The following is a 23,185-nucleotide window of genomic DNA, read 5'->3' as shown; positions in this document are numbered from 1 at the left end:
CTAATGTTTAATTGGCTTCAGCAGAGATGATCTATTGCTAGTTCTGGGTCAGGCCCTTGCCAGTAACTCCATGGGGTCTGAGCTTCCTCCAGTCATCTCATGCTTCTATTTAAAATATTTTAACTGGAAAGCTTAGATAGCCGCATTTCAGAGACTACCATTTTGCAACAAAATTCCATCTGGTCAACATTAGGTCCACTAGCCATGGTTGGAGTGAAAAACAAGCTTGCCTTCATGTTGAGGCTGTACAGCTTCAGTTAAATGTAATTTGGAGTGGGATAACTTGCTACTAATCAGCATCAGCACTGACAGCAGGAAAACTAGCTTTTAAGAATCCAAATTTCAAAGCACACTTGTTGGCAGTCTGGTACTCACTTTCTGTTTCTTGGGAAGATTTGAGTGTTTCTCCAAACTCACACTACTCTTTGGAGAAATGGTGGATTTTTCAGAGTTTCCAGGCTTCAGGAAGGACATAGATGAAGCACCTGCATAAGAAAAGAAATTTAAAATTGTGGGAAACTGAATGGTTTTAATATCACATAATGCAATTGATAGCCCTACTGCTAAATGGAGTTATTTAATGAACAAACAGGTCATAATATTCTTGGGGAAGACCTAAGAGAATATACCCAGCTGACACAAGGATGAGGCAATGCCTCTTACATCCCCTGACAGCATACTGACAAACTGGTGAGAAAAAAGTTTCATCTCTCTGGTTCTAAGTTGATGAAGCACAAGAAGCCAGGGAGGTGAAGTATGTATGTGAACCATATAGGATTGGCATGCCACTGTGCAGAATGAAGAAATGGCTATATTCCTCTCTGCAGTAGGACCTGTGCAGTAAAGACAATGCTGATACACTGCAACTTTCACTTTCCCTTTCTTAGAAAACTTATCAGTCATTAGTATAGTGCAGAGAGTAAGTCCTCTGCAGACAGTGTAAGAGAGGCAGCAGTTTATGTACACAGCTGCAAAGGAGAGCAAACAAAGTCCTTATACTGAAAGATTTTCACCTAAGCTATAAGCTTGTCCTCCTAAACTACAGAGCTTGGTTAACAACCTGTAAGGAATGATGATGAGTTTTTATCCAGATCTTCTTGCATTTTAAGAAGTATTCTCTCCTGCTCCAAGGCTTCTATGTACTTGGAATAGGACCAGGAAGCCTGCAAGAACCATTAAAAACCATCAGCCTCCTGACCATGTCACTGGTAGTTCCTCATCCATTTCAACAGTGAGACAAAAGACTTGTTTATGTTATATTCCTGTTATTGAATAATCCCAATTATTAAGAAGAGAAGTTTTGTCATGACAATACTGGAATCATGGGAAGAATAGTATTGCTGCAAATAAGCAATCTCAAAACACCATGAAATACAATTTAAGCAAGTTTGACAGATATGAGTTTTACATTCATTTATTCTCCATCCCTGGTCTGAGTCCTATTCTCTCTCCTTTCATCTTCAAAACCTAAACACAGCAGACCTTTTCCCTCCCAAAATATCAGCCTTTTGTGCTATTGAGGACTTGATTTTATCTCCCTTCCACATCCTTCCAGTGTGTCCTTTCTCAAATTGTTGAAGATCTCATTAGCCTCAAAGTTCTTTCTACCTGCCCTCTCCAGCAGAATGCTGCTACCACTAAAGGCAGATCAACTGGAGATGTCATCCTTTCCTTTTCTAAGGAACAAATGTTGCTCTTTACATTGCAACAACCACATTTCAGGTTCCATGTAAATTTAGCTCACTCTCCCAAATCAGTATGGGAACTGTACTTTTGTTTGGCCTTTTTTCCCTTACAGCCTGAAAACTTTGGGGCCAATTTGTCATTTCATGACTCAGTAAGAACAACTTCGGCATCTTCCTATGGCAGAAAGGGGCTCAAAGAAGAAAGTGCTCTATAAAAGATTATTGTTCTTTCTGCAATTACATGCCTCTTGAGGGCTTAGGTGTATGATATTGATATACTGGCTCACTCAACTCACTTTTTTTTTTTTTTAAATAGGTATGGGCAAAGGTTAAAAGGTCCATTTAAGGGATAAGAGTGTGAGCTCAGCTATGCATTTTGCACTGTGGCTTCATATTTTGAGGGTATTTCAGACTGCCTATTTCTATATTCTGCTCATCACTAATGTAATGCCATGTGAAGAGCTCTATGGAATACAAGCAGTGGCCAGAGTGTGATTTACTCCTGCATCGCATGAAATAGCTGTGAATATGTGGTTGCACAGATTGCCCATTATGTTATGGCAGTGTCAGCTAAGCTATGAATGACCCCTTGATATGCCTAAGGTGGCATGTCTATTCTTCCTGTTTCTCCAATAAAATGACTGTTACCTTTTCACTACAGATTTGATGCATCATGAGGGTTGTTCTGGAAGAAGTACTAAAAAGCTTTTTTCTGTCAGATTTTCTATCCAAATACCTGGATTTCCTAAATGAGTTCAGCTTCACTTTTTGACATATGAGCAGAACCGGAGTCAAGCCTAAACCAAATTCTTTCAGGATATGAATTTTACAAGTAATGAAAAGCTTCTTATTCCAGAATTGAACTTCCTTTTCTTCAATTTATCTTTCAATAAAGATTGTTTTTAAATCTACACACCTAGAGGGCTTAATATGTTGTTATATATTAATACTACTCAGAACTTAAATCTTAAAAAAATTAATAAAGAAAAAAAATCACCTGTAAGGTAGGTAAACTTACAACAGCAAAGTTAATTGTAGAAGAACAATGATGAATCAAATGACCATGTGATAGTAGTATTCAATACCAAACCCCACCTTCCCATTCTCCCAAGATCATTTTATCTCTCTTGAATGATGGTATCTGTAGCAACATGTTTATTATTCACCTGCCACCCATATCCATTTGAAAATGATGCTGGTCCTCTTGCCACACCAATCTTGTCTACCAAAGCACTGCTTGACAGACTGATGACTTCTGTCCCCACTTCTTTACCCTGCCAATAAGAACTCATAATTAGATGTAAACAATAGTTACCAAGCTAAAGTGAAAAGCAAAGTCTGAGGAAGCAAAAATTGTCATTGGAAATTAGACCATTGTCATATGCAGTAACGTTTTATAATGCCCAGTTTCGTAATTCATCCTGTTGGGCATAATAAAAAATATCAGAAGATACTGCTTTTTTAAAGCATTGCTTTGTCCTAATCGATGTTTCTTCACCTCTACACTCCTGCTTCCTTTCAGATTAAATGCTTCAAAATATAACTAATTGCAAGGGCAGACCTGCAACAGAACATATTTTAAGGACAGAGGGGCCGTTGTGATCCTCTAATTTGGCCTCATGTATAAATGCAGAACATAGGATTTCTCATTATTAATTCCAGCTTGGTCCAGTAGCTGTAAATGAACTACAGTAGACATGTTAGGAAAACAGGCAATCTCATTTAAAACACTTACAGTGAAGGACAAGGCATTGTAACCCTTGGCAAACCATTCTAGTGATTAACTATTTGTCATTTTCGTGTTGTTTTAGTGTTGTATTAAGGCTGCACCTTTGCGCATTCTGTCTGATGGTCCCCAAACTCTTTATGAACATTAATCAATTAATCAATAATTAACCCCACAATATCCCCATGCGGCAAGTAATAAAACCCTCCCATGTTGCAAATGAGAAAGTGAGAAAAAAAGAGAGGTCAAATGGTTCCCAAAGTCACTCAGAAAGTCCCTGAAAGATCTGGAAAAGGATCAGAATATCCTACATCCTTGCTCCCAAGGTGCCTTTTCCTTCCTTATCACCCCACTGTCCTATGGACCCATCATCTCTGAGGGTGACTTTTGGGTATAGAACTTCCCAGGCAGCATGGTGTTTATCTTCTCTCCAGAAGAAGGCTTACTAACTTCTATGGCACACTCAATTGACAGAACAGGAATGCCAAAGCAAATACAGAAATAGTGTGTATACTAATATACTACAGTTTATGTTTGCTAGCTTTCTCAATGAGAATGGTGAATTAAATGAGGTCTTTAATAAAGTCTTCTCATAATAAATTAGCCAATCTTATGGCAATGTCATATCCCATGACATTACACCACTTACTAACAAATTAGCTTACTGCTAAGAAGCTTAAAGAGAGATGAGGGAAACATGGAAAGGAAAATTAATGCTTATGGATTTACCTTTCTCTGCTAAGGGCATGGAAAAAGTACAGATTTACAGTGTAAGTTAAAACTATTTTGTACACTTGAAAACAAAAAATCCAAAATCTATTTTGGAGGTAAAATGCAATTGTGTATACAACAAATTACAAATACTGGCATCAAGGTAGTCTGCAAAAAGTGACTAATGATATTTTTTAAGGTATGTGTCATGTGCATCTGGCAGTTAACAAAGGAACAGATCCACAGATGGGCCAAAGATGAGCCCATATAGCTGTGCCCCACTAAGGGCAAATATGTGAAAATGGAGAAGCAAACCATACTCTCCCAAGGCCGTATCTTTTAAAACAACTATTTCAGCACAATACTGAAGCAATCACATTATGTTGAATGTTCAAGCTTACTTCACCCTGTACCTACCCATCCTTGACTTCCAGACACTAAGCTTAAAAGAGGTCTTTGCATAGTACAGTGCTTGCATGGCATGCCTCACTGTCAGCCACTCCTCCCCTGCACTGGGCCCATTGCCAGGAAGCCTTTGATAGGATTTGCCCCATAAATAACAAGTAGGCACACACAAAAAATAAATATTGAGATAGTGAAATAATACCAAGTCATGCATCATTGTCCAGTAAAAACCTTCTTGTCTGCCATTTTTACCATTATCCCACATAAAAGTCCAACTCCGATCCAGTCAGTTCAGAAAGTGAGGTGAGCTCAGTTAGACCGGGCACCCCAGGGACAAATTTATGAGAAAGGAGAAAGTAAAATTCCTCCCCCAGGACCATGATTGTTCCGTTTGACATGAACCCAAAATGGCAACTGATTGGGGGGAGGGCGGTTTGGGAATATATATAAGAAAAATTAATCATTTCTAACCCTTGCCAGAGCTTTCTTCTCCTTCGGCGTGAGCCTGGTGGGGCAGAGAAGCATAGACTTTATTTTAAATGCCAAGAAATCATCACCTTCTACAAGCTGCCAAGTGAACCTGCTATCGCTTATGTTGGATGAACCTTATCAGTATCCTTCAGGGATACTGAATCATTTGAATAGTTATGTTGTCACCGGGGGAACTGAAATCTCAGGCAAGAGAACAGAGAATGGCAAATTCTTTAAACAATAATAGAGGGAGGGAAAGGGTTTGAAAAACTTATCTGTTCCACCTATTCTTTCAAGAGATTTTAAAAGGTAACTGGTTTACTGATAATTTTTTGTGAGAAGGATAGTCTGCAGACTGTTTACTGAACTGCATTCTCTGCCTGTCACTTTCTAAAATTTCTTACCCTATTTCCCAGCTTAGAAGGGTAATTCACCTTTCCCATTTGTTCCCCATAAAAGCTAGGCTTTTGCCCTCCTGGCCAAGATTTGCTCTTTACTTCCTTGGTCTTAATCAGAAATCTTATAGGCAGGGAACAAACAGATGGAAAAAATAAGTCTGTGAAAATGCAAAAGTGCATTACTTTGAAATATTGCATTCTTGCGCTATAAGTATTGCCAATGGCCTTGCCAGACATATCTGTATGGAGGCAACGTGCTTTGGAGAAAGGAACATGAGTTCTTGGATTTTAGACTTCACTTGACATTGGTGTGTGGCCTTGAGTAACACTTCACTGGTCCTCAGTTTTCATGTGTCTAAAAGAGGATAACAACGTGTACATGTTCTTACAGGCATATATGTCTTTATCTGTCCAGGTGCTCATGTGGTTCTCATCACAAGTAACATCTCAACACATGTGTACATGGTATTTAAAATATGTAAAGGTCTTTTAATGCTACTTATGATAGTTTGCAAGTCAAATAATTTCTCTGCCCTTAAAGGAATGTTCTCTCCTCAAAGCTGACCAAACAATTAGATTTTGTAAAAAATAAACTTTTGCAAAGCCTATAATCAATAGAAAAAAATCCATTATATTTTAATAAAAAAATTCCAAGAAAAACAATTTGACAAGCAAGCATTCTGCTGTAGAGGTCACAGCTCTATTAATGCACTGAAATTGCCTAGAAACTGTGAACAGTCTTAACAATTTCACTGTCAAAGCTGAGAAATATTCAAGAAAAGACAAAGGCTATACAAAGCAATTAGCACAGAAATATTTTTAAAAATAATGTGCAGACTTTTCAAATGCTCCTTCTGAAAAGTAGATATGAAATCTGGTTTGGTTTTGTTTTGTTTTGTTTTGCTTTCAATAGTGAACCAGGACTATAACTTCTAAAATAAGACAGTACATACTGAAAGTGCAAACAGGTCTGCCGTTACCCATTGTACACATGGACCGTGCATAGTTGTTTTTTTTAAATTTCAGTCCTCTTTTTCACTCTATTCTTGGCACAAAGGATGACTAAAATACATTTTCCCCTCTGCTTAATGAAAGGAGTATTCCATTGACTCATCTGCTTCAAGTTAAACAAATGTATATGCACTGGCAGGATCGGGAACTAATCACCCTAGGACCAGGTCGCATGTAAAGCTTGAATTCTAACAGAAAGGCTTCGGTAGCTTTGGATCAGGCTGAGAAAGGGATATTTGAATTCATGTATATTTGTTCATGAAGGAATTTTTATGCAGTTTGTCAGCTGTCACCTGAAACTTTGTGACCCTTACCTCTGCTGTTTTGCCTTCCTTCTTTCGCATCTTTTTTCCCTTTTTTCTCTCCAAGGCAAATAGAATTTTGTCACTAGCCAAATTGCTCTGAAACTTACAAAATTTTGGCCAAAATTTAAACAGAAGAGCAAAAATTGTCATCTGCGCAGAAAGAAAAGAAAGTCAATCTTGACCATATTAAGAAAACAGAGTTTACTGTAAAATAAAATGTAGTTTACCATGAGAATGAAATAACTATTTCTTTTTGAATACACAGCCTTGTTCCTCCCACGTACTGTGTCCTGACATTTCAGCCCAGTTTTGCTCGGCACATGCTTTTCATCAGTGTGTTTATTACTGGTGAGAAATCTTCCTAAAACACAGTTAAAAGGCACTTTCTTTTTTTATATTTCCCTAAACAATTGTTTGCATTAATGAAAACATCCATCATTTTTTACAAGTATTCCTGATAAAATATACACCAGTAGAATTGCTTTTGCACCACTGTTCTGCTCAAGTATTTCAAATATTCAGTTCATTAGGGAGAGGGGTTTTTTTCCCTCCTTAAGAGAAAGGAAATACTTTTTTGCCTCTGGAAAGGCTCTTAAACCACATTACAGATCTATGAGCAAATCTTGGATAATTTTTAAATGATATAATCTCTCACAGGGTCTTTTTTGAACTAGAAAAAGAAAAACAATTTTAGAAAAGCAAACAGAGGGGCTCAGTGAATTCTGTTGCTGCACGTACTAAGGCTCACATTTTTCAATTTATTTAGATGTTTAATTCTCATTGAGAAACTCAGCTTCAAAGGAGCCAAGCATGCTCAGCACCTCGCTGCTTCTGGCTCAACAGACTTGAAAGTGACATGTGAGTCACTGTCATGTTCCAGTCACAGCTTTTTGGCTAAGTCCTTCCCTTGGTTTTGTGCCACATTTCTGGAGCACGCTGGGTTTTACACAGGCTGAAATGAGAATTCTTATTTCTCTTAGGACCTATATGAACCCTTTTTTCTGACAAACCATTCATCTTTTGTGATCCAAACACTTTATGGACTCACAGTTGATGTTTAAAGGTGTTGGTGGCAATTTTATAGGAAAAGAAGAACTAGCTTTCTTGGGTTTAGACGATAAGACAGAGAAGACAGTAACAAGGAATAAGAAAATAGTGAGTCTCTAGTAAAGGTTCACAAATTGCTCTTCAGTCTGATTAGTACAAAGATCAGAGAGAAAATTGTCTACAGCCATTTAATACAGACTTTCTGTAATAAAGAAGGGAAGGACATTCAATAAGTGAAGCTGGGTTTGTGCTTTACCTGTCTACATTTTTTTTCATGAACAACAAAAACTACAAACTTTCTAAGCACAAATTCTTCTCTGACCATTAACCAAGTGATAAAGAACAAGCAGTTAAAAACATAGACAGAATTCATTTTTACTGCCAGATTTCCTAGCACAGATCTGGATAACACCTTTCCAGGATCAGCTAGCTGTCAGAGATTGTCCAGTTTACTGAGCAGTAAATATCTGAAGCCTCCCTCTCATCTCCACCATACAGTCTTCATTGAAATGCATGACTATGGTGTTCTCCTTCATGCCCATGCTTATGTATGGAGTCCAAATTGTCACATAAGCAATGAAGACTGTCCTTAAAATCAAGCACACAGATTCTAGCCAAATCTGTTACAGAGATTCTCCCAGATTCTTACCTGTGCTTCTCTAAAAATATAAGGTCCTAGTTCTTTCCTGTGCTCCAGAATCTTCTTTGCTTGTGCAGTTGGGATGTCAATCTGCAAAGCTGGAGGTACCGCAGAATTAATAAAGCAGTCGATAATAGCTGTGATCTTTTTCTGAACTGTGGTATCATCACAATGAGAATGGCACAAGTCCTGAAAGACGAAAAATAGCATTTTCAGTCAGCGGAGAGAGAGAGAAGACCCTTTACAGGGGCCAGTGATCAAAGAGTAATAGTCATACAAAAATAATTATACAATTGATTTCTTCAGCATGTAGGACAAAATTTTTATAGCAAATATGCACGGTCAAAGACATAGTTAAGACATGAATGGGACTTCCTGGTTTGCAAATGCAGATATATAGCAATCGTTGCTTTTAGGTGATAATCTCTGCCTGCATGTTCTGATGGAACAGGATAGTTTTTATCCTGCATTCAGTCCAAGTACTTTACTGGCAAATAGGAGGCATTTCTGAAAAGAGAAACACACCTGCAAGTGTGAAATGCACTGATTTTCACAATGAACCTGCTATGACTAGCATAGCCATGCTAAGTAAAAGACAAATAAATGCTCTAAATACTCCAAGAAAAGAGGGGAATTATTTAGAGGGTACAAGATATTATAACCAGGAATGTTGGCACAAGAGGGGAAAATTTCAGCTACCAGTACAATCTTCCATTCATCGAAATCTTCTAGTTTCCCCATTCATTAAGATTTTCTAGTTTCCCAAAACCTCAGTGTTTGAAATAACTCTGTGCAGAACAGTATACAAAACAAACCTGAACTTACAAGGGTGAGATCTCAAAGAAACACTGAGGGTTTTCTACTTTTTTTAACGTGATCCTATTGTTCTTGTAAAACCTGTTATTACTGTGTTTTTCACACTCTGACGATGCTACCATTGGATTTGACAGGAAGGAAAAATAATTCCAAGATCTTCCTTCAAATGCTTTGAAACACAAACTTTTCATCTATCCATAAATATCAAGAAATTTCTATAACACTAGGAGATTGTCACATATATCTGCTAAAGACACAATAAGCACTGTAGAGAATTTTCAGGACGAGCACTCTCTAAATGAAGAATGTGCATTTAGTTTTGGTATAGAAGGCTGGATATTTACTTTGCAAAGAAATTAAAACCAGGGCTTTTAACCAGAAATGTGGTATGTGAAAGAGCTGGTTTGTTTTATTATGAATACTTTTTAGTTTTATGAAGGAAAAAAAGAATGATAACAGCCACAATGAAGAAAGTAAGGCAATACAAAAACATGTTCAATGTATTCTAAGAATATATTATGACTTCCTTTGCTCATCTAGCATAGAAGAAAAGGCAGAGATCTATAGTAAGAGGCAAGACAAACAAGCCATATGATATGAAGAGGGATGAGACCTGAGGATAGAGGAACAGATGGAAATGATCCACAGAGTTCTATTTCTTCATATTTGTTTAAAAAAAAAAAAGTTTTTGTTTTTTGATTGTCCCAAGATGTGCCGCCAGCCTGATGCGTTACAAGGAGCAATGCAGTCATTGACTCCTAAAGGGAGTTCTGTCTAAACTGATGGCATGATAGGGCTCAGACAATACAAGTATGCACTGTGCAAAGTGCTGCCCACGTCTTTGGCAATATTCCTCCAGTTCAGCCTGACCCATAACACTCCTACTAGTCCAGCCCTTTGCTTCTATAAAGAGCATCAACTGCCAACCATGACAATTTGCATGCATGTATAAATGTGGTCAGATTGTACTTTTTCTTGATAAGAAGACAAATAAAATTAACATAAATGAAGGAGAGAGGGTGGGACATAAAACAATGAAGGCTTTCTTCAGAGAGCAGATCCACAAAGAAAATAGTCTAAACTACACTCCACGTTAATTTGCAGAAAGTTTCCATGTCCTCCGCAATGTAGCAATTAAGAGTCACAAATCTGAAAAAACATCAAATATTTTGAGAATTATTTATGTCATGGAACTTCAGGTGCCTTCATGTCAAGTTTCTAGTCTAAGCTAGTCACTCTGTAACCAAGACAGAGACAGCAGCAGCCCCAGAAAGCATTTCAGCCGATGATTCCTCGCTTTGGGATCAGAGACTCGGGGGGTTGCCCCCTGGAAACAGAGGAGCTTCGGCTTCTAAAGCAGACCCCAAATTCAAATGTGTAAAATTAAACAGTGAAAACACATCCACATGCCTACAGCAGGATCTCCAAATGCTGCTGCAGCATGAACTGTGTTTACCTCCTAATTTCTGAGCATGTTAGCTAACCTCATGCCTGCCTGCCTGCCATGTGCACACAGGCTATGTTCAGGAGCCCAGCAGAGGCTCTGCAGTCAGCAGTATCCCAGAGGCAAAAGGAATGAGGAACAAGTAGAAGATCCATGGTGCCCCTTTATTCAGCCCAGGGTGCTACTAGGAGGCTGCAGTGTGATTTAAAGGCTCACACCAGAGTTTCCCCATTGTGTTTCACCCTGCAGCAGCAATTTCACAAAGGGGCACGTATTCTGGAGAGAGGCAATCCCTCCTGACCTTCCCCATCACATTTCACCTTGGCCACATCCTCAGCTGTAGTGAAATGTGACTGTACAGAGTGCAAGGGAGCTGGGGTCTGCATTGTACATATGAGCTTTTTGGGTAGGTACTATTTTTATGTCTGTACATTTGATTGAATTTTGAAGTTTTCTCTGATTTTTGAGGGATTACCAAATTCAGCAATAATCCCATTTTTTACAGTATGTAACTATAAAGACAGAATGAACGTTTTAATGCTTGCATATTTTCTACTGCTCAACAGATGTATACCAAAACCTGGACATTAGCTAGTTAGTAGTGTCCCTTTAAAGACTCAGAAGAATGTTACAGTTTGAAGAAGCATAAAGAAATACAAGGATAATAAATTCAAGTCATTAAAAATAGCTACCCTGAAGAAGTGAGGATTTTCATCGAAGAAACAACAGCTTAACAGTGAAAGAGGTTTTATTATGAACAAGAAAATGCCTAGAGATATTCTTGTTAAAATTCTCCTAATATGCAGTAATGGATGCATTTGCTCACAAATTGAATGATATTCCCCTTGCTCCCTTTTACCACCATACCTTATATTTCTGTACCTCCTGCCAAAAGAGCACTCCATTCTCCAGTAGGTCTCCTTTCAGTGACACAAAGCATTGAAACTGATTTGCTGTCACTGGATTCAACAGTGCTTTGCGGAAAGCAATTATTTCACTAGATGAAGAAACCCACTTATTGTCCACATGCTGTCAAAAGAAGAAATAAATGCACCAAATAAACTTTGTTTCAAAAAGCAATAACAAAGGCATTAGTTAGAATAAACTGTCTGATTCTTATCTTTGCACTGACCCTAACTTTCAGTAGTTTATGAGTTTATGACATGGATACAATAGAATGTGGCAAGGTTTCATTTCTTTCTTTCCTTCTTTTTCATTTTGTTTCCACTTTGGTTTGGGCAACATTTTTTGGAAGACGTGACAGGAGAGGAAATGACTGACAATGATTTAGACCATATGACTACATACTATAAAGTATGGAAACAGCTATTGTTATTGATTATGGCAACAGGCTACTTTTCTAGAGAACAGTTTGAGTTTTGTGCAAACAAACAACAAAGAAAAAGGAACAGACAAACCACATAGCTTAAAGTTGTAAAATGCTTCTGACAGGGATCTCGCCAACAAAATGAGCTTTGAAATGTGTTGCCATGATCACCAACAGAAGCTGGAGAGTTTGCTCTCTGTGGAATAAAGCTACCAATAGTAAAATAGAATTTAAAGTCATCGGAGACATTTTGGAAATCGTCATGCTGCAAAGCACAGAGTGGTAGGCAGCCAGGAAAGGGTGGAGAAAGATGGCTTATGCAGGGACAGTTTGTTTGAAATGAAGTTCAGGCTGGCCTGCCTTCCTGAACAAACAGTTCTTGTGCTGTCACTGAGGAACAAGCCAAACAACCCCCTTTTGTTATCAGATGGATGAATGAAAACTATCTTCTAACAGTGGTATAAAACTCTTGAAGTCCTGGAGGGATGGAGTGCTGTTCAATGGTCAGCATGGGACAGAAACATTTTTAGTTGTTGCAGACAGTCCTGGAAATCTAACCTGATTCTAAGCTGAAGGTCTTTCTGCAGCTTCTCTTAAAAACAGGGGTTACGCTTAGTGTCCTGCCACAGAACCTGCCAGGGATGAGAGCCTATCCTTGAGAGAGGGTGGGTGGTGACTGTCCAAAGGGTCCTTTGGTTGAAATAAAGTCAGCTCAACTTAAGACAGTAAGATGGGATCTTCTCAGCCCTCCTCCAATTCTCCAAACATGTTCTATCCCCTGTGACCAGGATTTAGGCAACTTTTGGGAAAAATTATTTCTGGGGCACATTCACAAAGGGAAGAACAAAACGTTGCTCCCATCCCTATACTAATATACGAACACTGCTTATTTTATGGGTCAACAACCTTAAAGCAGAACATGGAAAATAACCATCTTCCTGACAAACAGACAAAGGGAAAACTCAGTTAACAGAACCCACATGCACTTTGGATCCCTTTTGAGCTAATGGTTTGCATGGGTAATTGCTGACCAGGTCTCCAGTTTGATTTCAACAGACAATAAAAGTTCAACTGAATAAATGTACACAACTTGTATGTTGGCAATCACAAAGAGTTCACTGCTCTTCAAGAGGAAAAAACTGGCAAACATCTGATGAAATGTATTATTACAAAGGTTTAAGATGTTTTAAAATTGATATTATCTCAGTGCTGTAAGATTAAAATACAATTCTAAATGAAACAGATACTGTGAGATATGATTAAACCTGCCCACTCCACTGCATACTTCACATTCCCTTTTGTGTCTGCACGTAATCCACTCGCAATAATAAATAAACTACCAGATGCTGGAATGAACAGCTTGTCCCAATAAGTCCACTGCATGCAAAATAGAGATAAATGTGAATTAAAGGTACAATACCAGTCTGAGGAGGGTTAAGAGTGCTCCAAAGGCCAGGGCAAGAGACATGTTTTTTTCAAGTATGACCTCTCCAGGCAGGAAGTGAGAGAAATTTACCGTGAACATCCAGCAGGGAGCTAAATTCACCAGTAATGTGAGTAATCAGTCCACTGTAGCCAATACAATCATGCCTGCTTTTGACAGCATTACATTGGGGCTTCACACTGTCAGCAGGGAAATTGTGAAGGGTATGCAAGGTCCAAACAAAAGACATGGTGAAACTCCAGACACAAGAGACACAGTAAACTTCACTTGCCTTCCACATTCTAGTTGTCTTCTCCTGTTTTTGATGTGAAAGATCTTCAGTTATGTCCCTTATCTACGGTTGAACAAAAGATTATAATTGTATTTTTTAACTCTTCTTGTTTCATGTTCAGCCCTCTAATGATTGAGACCACAGTGGTAGAGTAGTTGATATGTCTTTATATGGATCTTTATATCTGAAAATTGTTGTGGACCCACACTGAATGCCATCCCTTGTTCAGCTCTAAATGAGCACATGCTCATTAAGATTGGGGAGTTAGAGAAGACAAGAGGCAATAGCAGTCAAGCTACACTCTTCCGCTGGTTTACCTTACCCATAATGTTCTTAGGGACCACTTGTTAGGAACAAATTTGGGGCTTTTTTTTTTTTTTGTATGAAATGTTTTTAGTTCTTTTGGAAAGCTGTATCAGAAATACAGACTTGATCCTGCAGTTTCTTTGTAGCAAAAATACACCTCAAATCAAGGGCAGACTTTCTGAATAAGGACTATATAGCATGTCCACAATGCTTGGTCACTGTGAATTATGAAGCTGAGTGGAGAATGTCATCTGGTTTCATTTCTCCTAAAATACTTTGTTCAAAGGACCTTTTCATGCTCTGAATTTGCAACAAGAAAGAGAAAAGAGTAGTCAGGCATAAATGGAGTTAGGAAAAGACTCATTAGAGATATGTATTGCCTGTAAACTGTTTATTAGAGTTGAATACAGCATTTTCCAAACTGCATGGGCTACTCTCCGTGCCAGCACAGTGCAGCAGGTGCAAGAAGAGGCATGAGCTAGCTTCCACACCTGGAAGCATCTTAGCCTTATCACATGGTCTTGTGCCAGGGCTTGTAAAGGAGGCAGAGTTCAGCTAAAAAGGGCAGAGGGTTAGAAAATTTTCCCTTAATTAACATAATCATTATTAAAATTACAATTTGTCTTACCAGAACCTATACTTTTCTGATTGCTTACTGCTCTGAATCAATGGAAAGGATCCAGTTCATATGCGCTTCTGACAACACTTCTGACAACCTTCTTGATGTTAAAAAGATGATAGAAAACAAGTTTTATGAATCAATGCAGCATGCATATGTGTCTGCTTGGTGGAACTGTCAAACTTCCTTCTGCTATGACATTGCATTTCAGAGCTGTTGTGGAAGTGCAAAAAACAAAGTCTTTTTGCATCTGTCATCAGCAGGATGATCTCCCTACACAGATCCCAGCCACAGAGGCACTCTCATAAAAGGCAGATGTTAGCTCTGCCCATTCCCCAGTCTTTCTAATGAGCCAGCAGGAGTGAAAGGCTCCTCATTCCCAGTTTTCTGGCAACTTTCTGGAGCAACCAATTGGAACAAGGCTTGTAATAGTTAACCTCCCCACTCAGCAGAATTTCACAAGTCCTGGAGTCATTTCTACAGGCACTGCAGCTCCAGATGGGAGAATATGGAGAGCGTAAGAGAGAGAGAGAGAGAATACAGCATGGGAAGCCCACTCATTTGCTTGTGTTCCTGTCCCCTTGGGGAAATCCTTCACACAAAGCAGCATTTCTTCTGTGTGCAAGTGTATGGCTAGGGCAAAATGGCATATGGAGAGTGCAGCACTACAGCAAAGATTGTAGGAGCCTGGCAGCCTGGCTGGCAGCAGAGCTAACACCAGCTCCTTCAGATTTAGGATCTAACAATAATACTGTCAGCTAGACTAAGCCTTCAGAGGACCTGCCTTCACAATTATCAAGCTAAATGCTTTAACATGTACATGCTAGAGTGTCTCATTCAATGTAAACTGAATGTGAGTTGTGGGCTGCTTTTCCTCTGAACCATTTTATCCCAATGGTAAATTATGAGCCAAACAAAAAACAATGCCTGGATATGTTGCTGCTGTTAAAAAATTACCTCTGCTTGTTCCTCCGACCCACGGTGTTCATCTGCCAGGAACAATGGCAGCCATTGTTCTTCTAATCTCTTCTGGACGCATTGCTGAATTTCTAGCAGAACCGCTGCCGAAAGTTGATCGTGAAGGATTTGTCCCCATCCTCCACCTGAATGCATTAGCTAAGCAATCCAAATACAATAACACATGACATAAACTTTTCTGTATACCAAAAGTCCTTTATCTCTCTACATCCTTGATTTAGCAAAGCATGAGCTTAACTGTAAGCAAAGCATTTAATGCATGCTTACCCAAGGCTCACATGTACTTTTCATAAAAGGGAACAGATTACATTTGTCCCTACCTATAATAGAATACAGACTCTAGCAAATAATACCCCAGCTTGACCAAGAAAATTTCCTAAGTATCAAAATATATCAGAGTACCACAGCTCAGACTTGCTGTCTGTGGCTTTACTGACATACTAAAATAGAAAGCTGGAACAAGTCACTCTGCCTGAAAGACATTTTTACACTTCTTCTGAGCTGTCTTGTGCATGCTCTGGCTGCAGCCTCAGATCAGGGTTTAAGAGATCTGTTCTATAAGGACAGGGAAGGAAGAGCCTGAACAGGAAGGAGGGAACCCCTGCAACCAGAACAGAACCAGATTTCTGGCCAAAAATGTAGGTAAGATTTGAGGAAATAGCTTGGGGAATAAATGGAGTAAAGTTGCTTACGGACTTTTATCTCAGTCCCATTCAATGTGATTGTTCTTTATGAACAGTTTTGTAACTGGTACCTGTTCTTGTTGTTCTCTGGTAGCTGGGCTGTTGGGTCCAAAGAAGTATTTTTTGTTTAAGTATTTGTTTTTAATGTCCTTAGATTTTTCCTCCCTTTTCTCTTTATCCTTGTGGAGCATCTTTCTGAACTGTTCAATATCTAGCCAGCACATGAGATCCATGCTACAAACAAATTTAAACAGAATGTTATTTCAATATTGACTTAATTTCATCAACACTCTAGGGAGTTATTACTTTAACCACAAGCCACCAAAGTGTTCAAGTCCTAAATACCAGGTCAGATTGGACTGAAATTTTATGTCATTTTTTTTTTCTTTGCTAGTACCATCTGGTGAGACCATGCCACTTGCTGAACAGACAGATCAAACACACACCTTAGGGATCTCATTTAGGGTCCCTTCTGGGGTACCCTGAAAGGAGTAACCTCCTCAATGTGCGACTGCTAAATCCACCAGGGACTGTGAACTTGAGCCATAGTGCAGAGCTCACAGAGAGAACGGAAAATAAAACAGATGAGAATTTGAAGCAGTACTGCAGGCTGTGAGCCACTGAGAGATGACTCGACACCCCCTGTTCTGCCTCCTCATCATACCGCCTGAGAAGGAGCAGGGATGACCGTTGGGAATGTCAGCCCCAGAAATCACCCCCTTCCTACCCCATGTGAAGTACTAGAGCTTAAGTCAGTCCACAGTCAAGCAGGCAAAAACAATTTATGGTAAATTTTGTTTCTAGGGCTTTTTGTGGGCCACCTTTTCACAAGTTACTGATAGTAACTTATATCATAGTATTCATAGTAAGTGATGAATAATCTCCATATGCAATTCTTGATTTATATATTGTTCATAATCATTTGAGTGTATACTATCAATTGAAGTTTGTTTTAATGGAACATATATTGGTTTTGTTCTTTAAACCAGAGGACAGAATATGTGACATACCTACAATTTCAGTTTAATTTATATGACTGTTTTCTGATAGTATTTTATTAGCTGAAGTTTTGTGAGCATTTTGATGAGGACATTCACTGTATTTGCAGCAGGAAATACGAAACATTAAATTCAGACAAATGTTTCACTTTTCCATTTGGTTAATAACTGGCCTTTTCAAAGCATTAATCTATGAGTAAAACTTTCAAAAGCATCCAACTGATTTAAGAACAGATGTCTCCCTTTGAAAAGTCTTTTGAGACCCTTACAGACCTAAGTTCTATTGAGGCTGAAATTCGCTCATTTGCTAGTTCATCACAACGTGAGAAAGTTCACCCAAATGCAAGCGATCCAAGTTACTGTGGTTTATGGAGTTGCTCCTTGGCATCTACCTATGACAACTGGTCAAATATGTCCATCTTATATAAAAAGCAAAGTATATAATCTTAAAGTGTGTTAGGTTAAACCATTTACAGTGGTGGCTTATCATAGCATACTGTACTTTTTCCTTTCAATGGATCAGGAGCATGTGCATAGTCAATTAGTCTGGCAAGACTAACAAGTGGTAACCCACTAACCTAAAGTAACACAAATTGTCCTGCAATTGTGTGAAGATAACCTGTATTTATAACAAAATATTAATTAATGGAACTTTGTTTAGTTTCTTACCAGAATTTGTGCCCAGGTAGTCAGCAGCCTGTCCTTCCTGAAATTTGGATCACTTACAATTGGGCAATAACAGAACCATAAATTTTGATGAAGAAGCAAATGACACATTTGTTGCTTCTTGCTGAAATTTTCCAGACTGCATTAGTTCTAGGATCCCTTCAGCTTATAGTACCATTAAGCATTTTTACTGTAGCATGCCAGCTGGACTTCAGAGTTACTAGGTCTGGACCCACTCTAAAACACTGTTTTGTGAGACTTTTTCAAATGTTCTTCTTCATTATGAATTTTTACAAAATAAAATTTTTCCATAAATTAAGCATTTCTCTGCCTGGCTCTATCACTTAAGATGAGACTTGTCTGTGATTAACAGAGAGGTAGGAAGTCCCAGAGGCAATTCAGCATACCTGTCCAGGACCCCATCCTAGCCAGTGACCTGTTCTCTGGCAATTCCTACTATTTCCCCAGTTAGAGAAGAAGTCTAGACCAGGGGTCTCCACAGTGGGGTTTGTGCACCCCAGGGAGGTATGCGAGATGATTCATTGAGGGGCAGAAAGAAAATATTAGAACTTCAGTAGCACACATATATAATTCATAAAAAAATAAATATACATATATTGAGGGTGCGTGCTCAAAAATTTTTTACTGATGGGGTGCACAATCAAAAAGTTTGGAGACCATTGATCTAGACAACTAACTCAGAAGTCACTTGACCATAGGCACCCACAGCATAAGAATCTCCATCTGAACTCATTACCTACAGTCTTTTTGTAGTCAGTGAGCAGAAATAGCCATCTTTAGGAATGATCCATCCAAACTAGTTTTAGATGTTACCTTCAGAATTAGAAGAATTGTGTCCAGAAGTGTGTATTTCTCTCTCTGACTACAAAGGGAACCTATGATGAGAAGCAGAAGTGATGACATTGAGTCTTGGCTAGGGGAATCCTGTGCTAGATGTCCATCTGTGGACACTTTTGAAAAAGCTGACCAATATCCAATCTAAAACAATAGCAGTGCTTGACTAGAAGCAGTAGGCAATATGCAAAGCATCAGCTCATGAGAACCCAGGTTAAAGGAAGGAAGCAACAATTTGCTAGCAGTTACTTAAAAAGTATATTTGCCTTTCCCTAAAACAGGATAGAGATTAGTGTGGGGCTTGGGGCGGGGGGGGGGGGAAGGGGGCAAACTCACATTTACTTCTGCTAGAACTTCTCTTTAGAACTTCCTTTTTAAACAAATGGGCTCGCTTTTTCAAAAACCCTGCATAAACTGTATCTGCTACAAGCTGGTACTTTATTCTGTTCAGAGCAGTGCAAAGACAAAACTGCAATTGCTCTCACACTTTGAGAATAGTGTGGCTGTCTTCTATTTGTACATTTTTATAACATTCAGCTTTAATTTTTAAAATGTACTAAACTGAATCTGTACTAAAAAAGATAAAATTTTACTCATTGTAGACTAATTGCTCTGCTCAGGCATTTGCCACTAATCAAAGTGGAAACTGAAAGCAGAACTGTAACACAAACATGTTGAGACAGGATAATTTTTACCCCCAAAACGTTAAGACAATTCAGTTGTCTGAAAAATGTGCATCTGTATTTCATAAATATACAAACACATTTTAAAAAAATACTAAAAAATGGAAACATCTAGGTAGCCAAGATCCCCAACAAAGATTTCTTCTGAACTTAGAAATGGGTGAAATAATAATGAAGAAACGTACCCAGCAGAATGCTCATTAAGAAAATCCCAGAACTGTTCTAACTTCTCTTTGTCATGGATCAGGTCGGATAGATTAGTACCTGCCAATTCTTTGGGAACTTGACACAAGTGCTGATCTTCTTTGAGAGCATCAAGGCAGGATGGCAGACCAGCGTCAGCAACAGAACTCTGGGGAAGAAATTACTTCACTTGCTTTTTTCATCTCTATATTTTGCTCAGTCTAATAATCCTTGCGTTAGATAACTTCTGTCTCTGTAAAATAGCTTTGAGATTGCTGAGAAAATAGAGTTAAGGCTCCAGCTCTTAATCAGCTTTAGTTTTATGTTTGTTTTAAACATACCAGTGTGTGCAGGTTCCATAATCAAATAAACCAATATATACCTGTAATTTACTTGAAATTGAAGTATTTACTCAAGATTAAGGTCCCAAAATACATTCCACAGACTTTAGTGGAAACTGTCTCGTTGACTCCAATCATACAGTGGGGTCTGATGTTGATGTAACTGACAGAAGACCTGTATTTGTAATTAACACAATGGCTGTCAATCATTCCCCAAAATGTATGGTAGAAATCGTACTACTTGCTTCTCCAAACTGGCATGTAGTCAGTGTTACATTGCTGATACTCAAAGTGTTAACCCTCTCTGATAGAAAAAGAGTTTGTTTTTGTTAGTAGGTACTTGTCTTACCTCATCCTTCTTGGAACCACTCTCTTGATGCAAAGCCTGGAGCTTTCTAAAGTACATGGAGTCCAGCTGTCGAGTTTCTTCCACCAACTCCACCTAATAAAAATAATATCTTATGTCATCCCTACAGTCCACATTATAGAAAGATGGAGAACTGGACAGGCACCTTGCCAGTGACAGTGGATAGAAAAGAATACATTTGCCAGTAATGAGACTGATGTTTAGAAGACATGAGAAGTCACATCCTTGTGAAAAACAATTTAACTAAAAGCTCTGGTAGAATAAAGTTTTCAGATCTGTGTAGGATCACATGTAGATTTCTACAGAACACCACTAAATAACCTAACTGTATCTTTAAGAAAAGAATTTTGTATTTAAAGAATTGCTAAATTATATTGTGCACATAGTGTCTATATTGTATTGTGTATATTGTTTCAGACTTACCTGATTGCCTGTACCAGCAGACTGTATGTCAAAGTGCCGCTGAGAAGCAGAAAAACAGGTTTTGAAACTATGACTCTCAGTGGGAAATATCAAAAGACAGAGTGCCACAGATTTCCAGAAATGGAAATTTAAGACAAGAAAGATGCTATAATATCTAAACAATGAAGGTGAAAGCTGTCAGACTTTCAGTCTTGTCCCCTTCATTAGTTTTATACCAGGTAATGCCTTAAAATAATAAATTGTGCATGATTAGAACTTATGAAGTATTGGCATTTTTAAACTTAATTAGAAGCCTCATGTATATAACTAGAGCGGTTCTCAATGTTATGTGCAAACAATCAGTAACAGCATAACGAATAGTTTGGTGACCCTCTCGACTGACTAAACCATTCAAATGCAGGTTTTAGGATATTTAGTAAAATTGAGCCAATGCATTATACTGATTAGCATGCCCCTTACAAAGATTAGAAAGCTGTGGGTTTAATATACAAGAGTTTATGTGCAAGAGAAGAGTTTTTAAATTAATACTCATTACGCTTTTGTCTAAGTGTGAATACCACACTAATCACCGTGTTATCTGAATGCCTTCAGGCTCAGTGTAACTCTATTCCACTGTTATAAAGTGCTTTTGGGGTATTCTTTCCTTTAAAAGAAAATGTAGTTTAAAAGCAAATAGGAAAATAACTCAGAACATTTTTCATAAAGTTTAAACAGAAAGCAGATAGAGGCAGGATGAGAGTCAACAATAAAAGGGAACTCTCCCGTTTTCATGTTTCATTTAAAGATAAAAATGTAGATACATACTGACCGTGTCCCAAATAAACAATTTTGGACTCACCTAATTCTTGATAAAATATCTTGTTTCATTATGGGCCAAATATATCCTGCTGTATGGTAGAACAAAGGGGAAGAGTAGAGCCAGGGACTGAACAAAATACAAAGCAGACCTTGTCTTTGTGCTGGGAAGGAGTGTGCCTGAGCATCAGCCTGTGCCTAGTACAAAGAGACTCTAGTGCCTCCTAGAACAGGTCGTTTTATGTCTGTGTATTATAACTCTTCATAAATGCATGCATTGTGCACTCAAAAGGATTTAGTTCTGTTTTTTCATGCTCTGATTAAGATGTTTGTGTTATTAGGGCACTGAGAAGTCTGCACGTAACTACACTTGCAAAGCAAAGCATCATCTAAACTGAAAGGGCAATAGATTATCCCTCAGTTAACTCAAGAAGGTATAAACTGACACACGTATTAACTTAACTTAAAGCAAAAGTTTATATTTTCAATTCTTACTTTGGAGCAATTCTTCCGAGTCCTTTTTGTACAAAAATGATGTATAATAATACTCAGCTGAGTCGATAACTTGACTCAGTGAGGACTGGCAATAGATACTAGACAACTAGTATTGATAATACACACGGAAAATATACATTTACAAAAGACTAAAACTAGTCTGATAGAAAGTAAATAAAATTTCAGATTAATGAAAGCATCGATCAATTACACAGTGTTTTGCAGGTCACAAACAATTATAGCTGAAATAGCTTAGAAAAAATTAATTTATCTGAAAGCTTAGAAAAGATACTGAAATGCAAAGAGAATATTTTGCAGATGTCTTTGGATTAGCATACTTCATTTTAGTAAGTTTTTTTCAATATTCAAACTTTCAAAGTTTCTTAAGGAAATTAAGTTATCACAGAATGAGAGAGAGGTCCCCTTATGAATTAATTGGAAGGTATAAAATAATAAATAAATAAATAAATAACTTTTATTATGGGGTGGGGTTCCTATTGGAGTCTCACAGGGATCTGCACTGAGGTTGTTTTTTTAAACATTCAGAAATTATCTGGAAAAGGAGGTGAGTGAGGGGACAACAAAGTTTGCAAAACAATTCCACAGAGTAAAATATTAAATTGACTGTGAAGAGCTGCAGGATTTCAGGACACTTTAACGTCTGCATGATAAAAGGGCAGCTGAATTCAACAACAATAAACATTAAGTCATTCCAGTGAGCTCCAAATTAGGGCTTTCCATTAGTTGTTATTACTTAGTAAAGAGATCTTGGAATCATTGCAGATGGCTATTAGCTTACATTTTGCACATCCACTCAAAGTTCACCAGGAGTCAAAAGGCAATTAGAATCATAGGAACAATTAGGAAAAGAACAAAGAGCAAAACAGAAAACATGATTCTGCCACTGGATAATCCTTAGTGCATCCAGATCTTGAGTACTGCTTGCATCTCATCAAAAGAATATAAAATAACAGATAGAGATGGGGGTGATAAGTGTAACAAAGGTATGGAATACCTTCTGTAAGAGGAGAGGTCAAATAGCCTAGGATTCTTGAGTTTCAAAGAGATGTAATTGAAGTGGGATACAACAGA

At 38.1% G+C, this 23,185-nt stretch overlaps 1 protein-coding gene across 1 annotated transcript in view; it reads right to left on the bottom strand.

Annotated features, from left to right (window-relative positions):
• Window positions 1-23,185, bottom strand: part of RGS22 (regulator of G-protein signaling 22) — a 75,958-nt gene that overhangs the window by 14,551 nt on the left and 38,222 nt on the right. Inside the window, 11 exon segments of the mRNA XM_010577139.1 lie at window positions 376-485; window positions 1,061-1,163; window positions 2,852-2,959; window positions 6,722-6,862; window positions 8,409-8,588; window positions 11,527-11,688; window positions 13,702-13,764; window positions 15,584-15,742; window positions 16,359-16,521; window positions 19,675-19,841; window positions 20,363-20,455. Coding sequence (XP_010575441.1) covers window positions 376-485; window positions 1,061-1,163; window positions 2,852-2,959; window positions 6,722-6,862; window positions 8,409-8,588; window positions 11,527-11,688; window positions 13,702-13,764; window positions 15,584-15,742; window positions 16,359-16,521; window positions 19,675-19,841; window positions 20,363-20,455 — 1,449 coding nt within the window.

The sequence above is a fragment of the Haliaeetus leucocephalus genome, unplaced genomic scaffold, assembly GCF_000737465.1.
Source record: "Haliaeetus leucocephalus isolate CR32 unplaced genomic scaffold, Haliaeetus_leucocephalus-4.0 Scaffold555, whole genome shotgun sequence".
Taxonomy (NCBI): Eukaryota; Metazoa; Chordata; class Aves; order Accipitriformes; family Accipitridae; genus Haliaeetus; species Haliaeetus leucocephalus.
The sequence above is the reverse complement of the archived record's forward strand: the minus strand, read 5'-3'. Positions and strand labels throughout refer to the sequence as shown.